The 10,609-nt window shown below is 39.6% G+C and overlaps 1 protein-coding gene across 1 annotated transcript in view; it reads left to right on the top strand.

Moving 5' to 3' along the window:
- Positions 1–10,609, top strand: part of EIF2AK3 (eukaryotic translation initiation factor 2 alpha kinase 3) — a 79,941-nt gene that overhangs the window by 60,893 nt on the left and 8,439 nt on the right. The window contains exons 12-14 of the mRNA XM_019663819.1: positions 73–853; positions 4,461–4,628; positions 8,024–8,125. Coding sequence (XP_019519364.1) covers positions 73–853; positions 4,461–4,628; positions 8,024–8,125 — 1,051 coding nt within the window. The remainder of the gene's footprint in view (positions 1–72; positions 854–4,460; positions 4,629–8,023; positions 8,126–10,609) is intronic.

A 10,609-nucleotide genomic window follows, 5' to 3' on the forward strand; every position in this document is an offset into this window, starting at 1 on the left:
CAAAGGATGTGGTTCACATAATTTAATCCATACATATTCACTCTCATCCCTTTGTATTTCTCTCATGTTTAGCACTGAATGGCCTCTTAGTTCTCCTAGTCCAATGGATGCACCATCAGTTAAAATACGCAGAATGGACCCTGTCTCTACAAAGGAACATATTGAAATTATAGATCCTTCACCACAAAGAAGCAGGTCTTTTTCAGTGGGGATTTCCTGTGGCCACACAAGTTCATCTGAAAGCGAATTCTCTCCACTGGAATTCTCAGGAATGGATGGTGGAGACGGCAGTGAGTCAGTGAGTGGAGCGCATAACCTCCAGGACAGTTGCCTTACAGACTGTGATGTGGAAGGTGGCACTGTGGATGGCCGCGATGACGGGCACTCCTTTGAACTTTGTCCTTCTGAAGCCTCTCCTCATGGAAGGTCAAGGGAGAGAACCTCTTCTTCTATAGTATTTGAAGATTCAGGCTGTGATAACGCATCCAGTAAAGAAGAGCTCAAAACTAACCGACTGCACGTTGGCAACCATTATGCTCACAAACTAGCTGCTACCAAGCATTCCAGTAGCAGATCTTCTTCGGAACCTGCTTTGTCTATTTCTCTTCCAAGGCCAACCACTTTGAGCCTAAATCTTACCAAAAACACCACGGAAAAACTCCAGCCCAGCTCACCAAAGGTGTACCTTTACATTCAGATGCAGCTATGTAGGAAGGAGAACCTCAAAGACTGGATGAACAGCCGATGCACCATAGAGGAGAGAGAGAGGAGTGTGTGTCTGCACATCTTCCTGCAGATTGCTGAGGCGGTGGAGTTTCTGCATAGTAAAGGGCTCATGCACAGAGACCTCAAGGTCTGTATTCATGAGCCATCCCCCAGCGTTTCAGTCCGATGTTTTGTGCAGTACATGCAGTATTTGCGGGTTTTAACTGAAGTCCCCTTGAGAGTGGAGGAGAGTGACGGCGTCGGGAACAGAGGTCTGGGAAAGTAGCCTGGAGGGGCCTGCTGCAAAAATAAGAAATCTCATGTTTTAAAAACCTCAGGCAAATCGTGAATTCTCCTGTATAATGTGTTTTTATGTCCATGCTACAGTAAAAAGTATTCCCAGTCTCCTGAAGGAAAAAAAAAAAACTGATTTGAAATCCACCATGAATAAATAGACTTTCTCACGGTTTTGAGTAACCCTGACACAGGTTCCCGTAGGGCCCCGAGGTAGCATAGTGAAATCACTCTGCTTTTTGCCCCTGTTCCTGAACTGTTCAGGCTTTGGGGAAGGAGGTGAGAAGCAGGCTGATGAAAGGTGGCCCATGGTTAGCCAGGTGATTGTTTGCAGCTCTAAAACCTTTGAATCTATTTTTAGTATATACAATATTGGATATTGTAGCAAAGCATTATGCTAAATTACATAAGATTCTTACTAAAACATGCAGTATTTCCTCAGTATGTTTCTGAAGTAAGTACGTAGAACTTTTATTTAACTGATTTCTGCCATATTCCATATGCTCAGAGTGATCATCGTAGTGAACATAGATATGTAGTGAATATGTCAATATTTTTCTGATGGAAGTAGCTTAAATTCTTGATAGATTTGGACTCATTTAATTATTTTTAGTTTTGTTTTATGTAACCACAAACTTGTTTCAGGCACCAGAGTAGCTATTTGGATGAATTATTTTCTTCTAAAATCAGTGGGTTTTTTAATCCTTGAATATATTTTAAGAGTTTGGAATAGGAGGGACAAGTATTAGAAATAATTCCTCTTTTCCAAAGTAATTGTTGTTGAGTTATATATAATCACTGTGCTTCAGTGATTTTGATATGGGCCAAAACTGATTGCCAAGAATTATTCTGCACCGAATGAGAAGTTCAAAGATAATTTATTTTAGTTAGAAGGGAAAAGGTTACCAGGAGGCTAGATATTCCTAACTTGAGAGAGTGCTGGCTATTGGAATATGGTAAACATCATTTAGTTGAACCCTATTAGCTGATATGCACATTCTTCGTGTACTTAACACTCATTGTGTACACAGAATGCCAAGTTGAAAGGCATGTAATTATGTTTTTGCTAATTTTAAGTACTCTGCTGATTTTACAGTGTTAATGAAATATCGGTGAATATTTGACACTAAAAATGTTGTCTAAAGATTTTTCCTGTATTTCTCTATGCACCAAAATAATTTCAAGAAGAACATTGATTTTCTCTTTGGTTTTTCTAGAAATCAAAAAGCTTATTCTTTTCTAAAGATAAATTCCTTCTATAGATTTCTAGTGAACCAGAAAAAAAAAATTCCCCCAAGATTTTTATTCCCAGTTGAAAAAGTTATGCATTCTGTTCATTCTGACCTAAGTCTTTGAGCTCAATATCAAGCCTCCTAGGCCCTCTGCCCATTTTGCTTTTTGGTCACATTTTTGTCATCAGCACTCCCTGGACCCTGATTCTCCAGACTTCTAATCTTTTCTTCTCTTCATTCAAGCTACACTGGGGTTTTTTCTCAGTTCCTTAAATACGCAGCGCCCTCCTAGAGCCTGGTATTTCTCCATCATAAATCTTATCACAGTCGTATTTATCCCCTGGTCTCCACAGGAGCATGAGCCCTGAGCCATGTCTGTTCACCTACTATATCCGTAGCACAATGGCTGAGACATCCTGAATGCTCATATCATTTTATTTTGAATTTTCTCTTGTTTGTAACCAAAAGTATTTATAATAATTTAATCAAAAAAGGAAATTTATTGGCCCATGTCATTGAACTGTCCAAATTCAAGTAAAGCTTTGTCTAGGATCACGTGATTTGGCCAGAACATCGTCCCCCTGCCTGTCACCCCATTCCTTGTTTTTTCCGTTCTAAGCAGGCTCTCCCTTCACAGTCTCAGGGCAGCTGCCAACGAGTCTCAGGGCGACGTGTTTGAAGTCTTTTGGACTGGGGGGTAGGAGGCAGGGGGAAAGTGTCGCTTTCCCCTACTATTGACTAGAAGTCCTGGGTTTCCTTTCCAATTGATATGGGCCGGGGACACACACCCATCTCTAAACCACTGTCCTGACTGAGAGATGGGATTAAGCTGGTTGGTTTATGCCACCACGCATGCATTCCTCAGGGACCATGGGGTTTCTGCACAGTAGGGAAGAGAGTTCCCAGATTCAAGTCAGGATACTTCTGGTGGAAGCACAGGGGGATAGATGCTGGGGAGCCTAAAAATAAATCAGTTTTTAAAAAGCCTATTACAGTGTTCAGTAAATAACAGCAGATGATGGGAGAGGGGAGGAGGGATAAACTTTAAGGCAGCATAGTCTGTTATTATCTCTCATAAGATTATTTGTGGGAGAGCAGGAGGTTATTATTACAGACTTTGGTTATGTGCAATAACTCGTTCATTGCTTCAAAGTCAAAATTGTATAATGATATTTTGGAGTTTGGGAATAAAATGCTATTTGGCAGTATTTGAAGACTGATGAAGTTCAATTTCATGAGCTAAATGGCTTCCTTTTGCCTTATTTCAAGAGCTGTAGATGGTGGTCATGTTAGCAGGGGTTAGAGTAGACTCTGAGGGACACTTCAGAACGGGACTTTTCATGAAGGGGACTTTGAGTTTGAGGAGCCCATGAGAAATTGGGTTAGCTGTACCTTCTAAACAGTTGCCCGTGAGAGTTTAGAACTCGGGGTAGAAGTCTTAGACTATATGGGAGCATATGGGTATTAGAAGAGGCAGCACAAGGTTTTAGCTAGGAGCTTTTGTTCTCCATGGTAGCCTCCTTGCCCTTGCAGACACCAACCCAAATACCAGCTGTGCCATTCGTTCACCAAATGGCAGTGATCAGCCACCATAGGGCAGAACTGTACAGAATGCTGGACCTGTGGTCACAAAGCAGAAGCCCTTTTCTCACAGAGCCAGGCTGCCTGGGTTTGAATCCCTGCCCCACCACCGCTCACTGCCTGGGGAACCTTGGGCACTTTACTTCCCTGGGCCTCAGTTTTCACATCTGTAAAATGAAAGACTAATAGAACTAACAGGGTTGTGAGTATTATATGAGTTAATAGTAGTAAACAGCTTAGACGGCTCTTGATGTATTGCAAGTGCTATAGATGCGTTTTCTATTATTATTACTATTATAATCATGAATTAAGAAATGTAGAGAAGCTTACCAGAGAGAGAGTACATAGAATAACATTGAACGTTAAGTAGAATGCCCTAGGGAATGTCAATCTCTAAGGGTTTAAATAGATGCTAACTATTTGCTAACTCATGAGCTAAATGGGCTAAATGTAAATGCTCGCTCCCTCTGCTTTATCATAGTACTTGTGTAGCATGGAAGAGTTGTTTTTATTTTCATATTAGCTCATTTTAAACAGACACATGCTTGAGAATGTCTGGTTTCTTGTATTTGTTTTGTTTAGTCACTTAAATAAATTCTCTTCACTTTCCTTCTCCATTGTGCTTTTTGTCTGCTTCGATTTTTTCAGCCTTCCAACATATTCTTTACAATGGACGACGTGGTCAAGGTTGGAGACTTTGGGTTAGTGACCGCAATGGACCAGGACGAGGAAGAGCAGATGGCTCTGACCCCAATGCCAGCATATGCCAGACACACAGGACAAGTGGGGACCAAACTGTATATGAGCCCAGAGCAGGTGAGTTTTTTATTTTCTTTCTGAATTAAAACATGAATTTGTAGTTAGCATGGCAGCAAACTACACGTGCCCCATGAATCTCTATCCATGTTCTGCTTAAAATACCCAATGAAGTAAAATCTGAAAAGAATGAAAACTGGTAGTAGTGTTCCCCAGGCCACACTTCTCTGGTGCAGTTTCTACAGCCCGAATTGGGGAGGGATTGAAAAGAAGCACTCACAGTGCATAAAACATGCTCACCCTCTGAACCAGAACCTGACAGCAACCAGAAACTTATAAAGATACTTTGAATGCCCCCCTCCCAAACTTAACTCCAGTTTGTCCTGTGTGAACTGTAGGAGCTTTTCAGAGCCAGCTCCAGCCAGAGGTACTGCACTGAACTGCCTTCTACAGTAATTCTCAGGCAACTTCCAGCATGTGCCATGGCAGGAAATAGAGGTAGATAGGCTGGGATATCTTGCTTTGTGGGATATATTGTCTCCAGAGGAACAGGACAGAGACTGGAAGAGTGGTGAGCATCCCGGGAGCGTCAGCGTAGCCAGCCCAGCCACCACCAGGCTGATGAGACTCACAGGCTTACATGTGCTTAGATCAGCGGTTCTCAGACTTTGGTCTCAGTACCTGTTTATACTTGTAAACATGATTGAGAACCCAAGAGTTTTTCTTATAGGATTTTATCTATCAATATTTGCCATATTAGAGATTCAAACTGGGAAGTTTATAAAATTTTATTAATTCAATTAAAAATAACAATATTAAACCAATTTCACCCTAAAGATAGTTTTATGATAAATAAATATCTTCCAAAAGAGAGTGAGAAGTAACATTTGTTTACATTTTTACAAATCTCTTTAATATCTGATTTAAAAGAGCTAGATTTTATATGTGCTTTTACTTTCAGTTTGTCGCAATATGTTATTTGTGTTTGTTTTTCTTCCCCTCTAAAATGTAAGCTATTGGAAAAGGGACCTAGCTTATCCCTTTTTTTACTTTCTCCCCAACACTTAAAACAATGCTAGAACTCAGCATAAATGTTTGGTAGAGGAGTGAACGTGAATGTCAGTGAAAAGATAAACACCAGGTATGTAATCCTGGCCACCCCCCACACTGCTGTGCTGACTGTATTTTGACTTGTGCTGGTGTGTGTGTGTGTGTGTGTGTGTGTGTGTGTGTGTGTGTGTGTGGTGTGTACACACGTGTACATGTGTTGGAGGTGAGGGTTGCCATCTGAGAAAGGAAGAGATTGATGACAAGTGATACAATATTTGTTATTGTTGCTGATACTGGAAGTTCAAAGGTAGCTGTAGAAATTTTGTCATGGCAGTGTATGATAGTTAAAATATGGTAGTTAAAAATGGACAGTCTTAATTCTGTTAATAAACCTCTTATTATTCTTCTGTATTCTTAAATACAGGAACTGTCACTTTATAAAACATCCCTTTAAGAAGCCTCTCAAAATACATTAGCTGTGTGAATTGTCTTACCCAAGCCTCAGAAGCTGTACTAAGGCATTGTTTTAAAATATTTTTTATCAGAGCTCTTCATTTTCTTATCCTCCTAGGAGAAAATGAGCACAGACCACAGTTACTTTGTTCTTGGCTGTAATTTGGTTGTAATTTACTAGGAAATACAGGCCAAGTTCTAGTATCGCACAGTGATAAAACAATCAACTTAAACTCTGAAAGGGTATAGTATATTCTGCCCCTCTTGAGATTTGTACTGAATTCCTGTTTTTTAGATTCTGTAAAGATCACTTTGTGTTCATGAAGCTACACTTGTTTTTTTAAATGTATTTAATTATGCTGTTTTCCCTCATCATATGTTAATCTATCCTCTATGTAGGGAATATGGAAAATACAGGAATGTATAAAGAAAAAAATCATTTACTAAAAGACCTCCAAAACATTAAAAGTGGTTAGTTATTTCCTTTTGTGTAGTGTAATACATACACATAACATTGTTATACGTATTTTGTTTTGGAAAACAAAATTGGGATTCTAGTCTGCAAAATTTTGGAAACAATATTAAAATGTAAGCATTTCCCACATTATTAAATGTTCTTCAAAACATTTTTGGCTACATAGTATTATTCTCTCTGCTAAGCAATTTACTTAACATTTGTTTTGGACATTTTAGTTACTTGTACATTTTGCTGTTAGGATTATGACTTAGATAACTATCCCTGTGTACAAATCTCTGTCAACATTTCCATCTACGCTAGGGTGGATGAAATTAATTAGGACCATCAAGTGGGAGTAAGAATTTATTGCTAGTTGCCTGTCATGAAGGTGTATTAGTTTATATTCTCCAGTATTGTATGAGGGTGTCCTTTTAACTGTACCCTTGTAAGCTTTGTTTTTTGAACATGTTTTTTTTTAATACGTCCCAAACCCCAGGGATAAGAGGTTAAGTGATGCAGCTCATATTGTCTTTGAATCCATCTGATGTTCTGTATTGTGGTACATAAAGTCAGGCGGTTGTGGGAGTAAGCAGGGACACGTACCAAGTGCAGTTTAGAGAGGAGGCTGTGAAGGGTTTACAATCCTAGCTACGACCTTGGGACTCCCCCATGAAGAAATGCAGGTGTGGAGTATTCCCCAAAGTGCTACCCTTCTTTAGTTTCGCCAAATGTCAAGTTATGTGCTTAAAATAATTGTCACAAATAAAAGGGTTCTCCTGACACACACACCCCTCACAGGTCACTTTTAATTTGAATGAGGCTTTGTTGAGTAGTTGGGGTGTAATTCATCTGTTCATTTTAACAAATAAGTATTTACTGAGGGCCTTCTCTATACTTAGCCTGGTGCTGGATGGTGGCAATACAAAAGAAGCAGTTCTATTCCCTCCAGGGCTTGATAATGTAGTTGTGAAGAATAAGAAATATACACGTAAAAAATTCGACTAAGAATGCAAAGTAGTCAGTAATTAAGTGCCGTAATGAGAGCTAACCACAGTTGATTAGTGGTTTGGAGTAATGAGGATTTTCTCATAAAAATGAGTGAGGACTAAAGTGATTAGAAATGAGAGATTTGCTTTAGATAGTGTTCACTTTGAAAAACTTCACCCCGGGGGGTAGTTGAGCAGCTCTTTCTGGCTCCCACAAACGTTTGCATTGCAAGGCTCCAGGTTTCTGCCAGGCCAGTGTTACTGATGCATATCTCAGAGCGGTTCCTGGCCTTTCCTTCTGTGATGCTGAGTAGTTTAATTGCTCTTGCTGCAATGAGTTGAAGAAAAGAGGCTTGAGAGATTAACTCTTTGCTACCATTTTTATAAATACAGTTATATTTAAGCGGAGAAATGACTAAGTCAACTTTAGGATTCACCAGTGCCATATTATCAATTGTATTGTTTCTGATAATTTTTTTCTAATATTTCTTCTTTATATGGGATTTCAGATTCATGGAAGCAACTACTCGCATAAAGTGGACATCTTTTCTTTAGGCCTCATTCTGTTTGAATTATTGTACCCATTTGGCACCCAGATGGAGAGAGTCAGGGTAAGTTCTCCCTGCCTCAAAAAAGGTGGAAAAATAAAATACTCCTCAATTTACAAAAGAACAATTTTAAAAGGAGAATAGATTATTCTTTTTTTTTTTTAGAGAGATTTTATGGGGAATTGGGGGAGGGGAACAGACAAGTTGCTGTCCTTTTGTTCTTCAGTCTAATTGTGGAGGATGTCGATTCACTGGTCCATGTTGGTATTATCATTGCGCTCTTCCCAGGTGAGGCAGTGGCTCGCCGGCCATTGGACGGCCGCTCATGGCAGCTCACGGCAGGCCACGCCAGCTGCTGGTCAGCCCCACTGCAGCCTACACCGTCCCCTGCGATTCACGGCAGCCCAGCTCCAGGTTGAGCTGTTGTTCACCATCTTAGCTGAAGAGGGCGCAGCGTCACTGGCCCATGTGGGATCCGAACCGAGGCCCTGCTGCTCAGAGCTGGCGTCCCAAGCCAACTCCTAACCAACGCGCCACTCGGCCGGCCTGAGAATAGATTATTCTTAATACCAGCAGCTAACTACAAGTGAAAGAGGTCATGTGTGCTCTATAGGGAGGATCTGTAGACCATTTGCTTCCATTCAAAGCTCAGTCTTCAAAAATGATTTAGTTGGATTTTTGTTCCTTGTTGTTGCTAAAATTCATCATAACTTAACAGTATCTTGTACTCAGTAAATTTGTAATAAGCACAAAGCTAGAGGAACCACAGGGTAATGGGGGGGTGGGGGCAGAGAGGGAGTGATGGTGTGGTGGGTCAGAGGAGAATTTTCCAGAGGACCAGCGGCCACACACTCATACACTTAAAAGCTGGCAAACTAAGCATAATTGGTTTTTTTCCTCTCAAAATAAACCAGGACCATGGTTTTTAAGGAAGATAGTACTGAAAGTCTTTTAAAAGTAGGCTTCTGTCACATTCTTCCCCATTCATAAATCACCCTCAGTTTTTGTAGCTGTTGGCCCTGGTACTCACCTTCATATTTCCAAAATGTATGCGCTTATCACCATTTTAAAAAATATCAGTTTTAGACCTTATCTATTGACTTCTAGCCATGGTAGAAGAGGATATAGTCCTCACACAGAGCCAAAGGCTTCATTTCTTCTAACCAAAAGGACCTACCATAATGACGACATTCGGAACACCTGAAAAGCTTCCGGAAAGGGATATTAAACGTCCAACATTTGTAAGGGATCAACAGACCCTATTATGAATGTAAACATACAGCCTACAGACTGGGAGAAAATATTTATGGATCATATATCTGATAAGGTTCTAATATCCAGAATATATAAAGAACTATTACAATTCAACAAGAAAAAGACAACCCAATTAAAAAATCAGCAAAGGTCTTAGAAATTTCTTTAAAGGAGGTGCGCATATGGCCAACAAGCACAAAATCATTATTCACTATGAAAATGCAAATTAAAATCATAATAAGATACTAATTCACACCATATAGCATGGCTATAATAATTTAAAAAGCAAGAAACAGAAAATAACAAGGGTTGGCAAGGACGTGGAGAAATTAGAACCCTCATACACTGCTGGTGGGGATGTAAAATGGTGCAACTGCTTTGGAAAGCAGTTTGATAGTTACTCAAAAAGTGAAACATAGAGTCACATGACTCAGCAGTTCCACTCCTACGTACATACCCAAGAGAAATGAAACCGTATGTCCACACAAAAATGTGTACACAGATGTTCATGATAGCATTTTCATAATAGCCAGAAAGTAGGAACAAACCAACCAGCTGATGAATGGCAAAACAAAATGTGGTATACCCATGCAATAGAATATTATTTAATCATAAGAAGGAATGAAATACTGATAACATGCTACAACACAGATGAACCTTAAAACACTGTGCTAAGTGAAAGAAGCCAGACACAAAAGACCGATGTATGATTCCATTGATATGAAATGTCCAGAAGAGGCAAGTCTGTAGAAACAAAGTAGATTAGTAGTTGCCAGGGGTTGGGTGCAGATAGGGGTGTAGAGTGACTGCTTAATGGGTACGAAGTTTCTCATTGGGTGGTGAAGATGTTTTGGACTTAGGTAATGGAGATGGTTGTACAGTATTGTGAATAAAACCTACTGAATTGTACACTTTAAAATAGTTAAAATGGTGCATTTTATTTATGTGAATTTTATTTCAATTAAAAAAAATGTAGTTATGTAAAAACAATTGGGTTAAATGAAGTCAGTATTTCTCTTGACCTTGCAGATATTACTCTGTGCTAGATCAAATAATGTACTGACTTTCTTTTCTTTCTGATGCAATTCTTTTTTTCAGAATTGCCTTTTCTCAATTTCTTAATTTTCTCTATGAACCTTTGTTGTAATTTTTTTTTTTAAGATTTTTTTTTTTTATTGGGGAATTAGGGGGATAGGAACAGTGCTGGGGAATTGGGGTAAGGGGAACAGACAAGTTGCTGTCATTTTGTTCTTCAATCTAGTTGTGGAGGACGTTGCTTCACTGGCCCAAGTT

This window comes from Hipposideros armiger, unplaced genomic scaffold (genome assembly GCF_001890085.2).
Source record: "Hipposideros armiger isolate ML-2016 unplaced genomic scaffold, ASM189008v1 scaffold_406, whole genome shotgun sequence".
Classification (NCBI taxonomy): domain Eukaryota; kingdom Metazoa; phylum Chordata; class Mammalia; order Chiroptera; family Hipposideridae; genus Hipposideros; species Hipposideros armiger.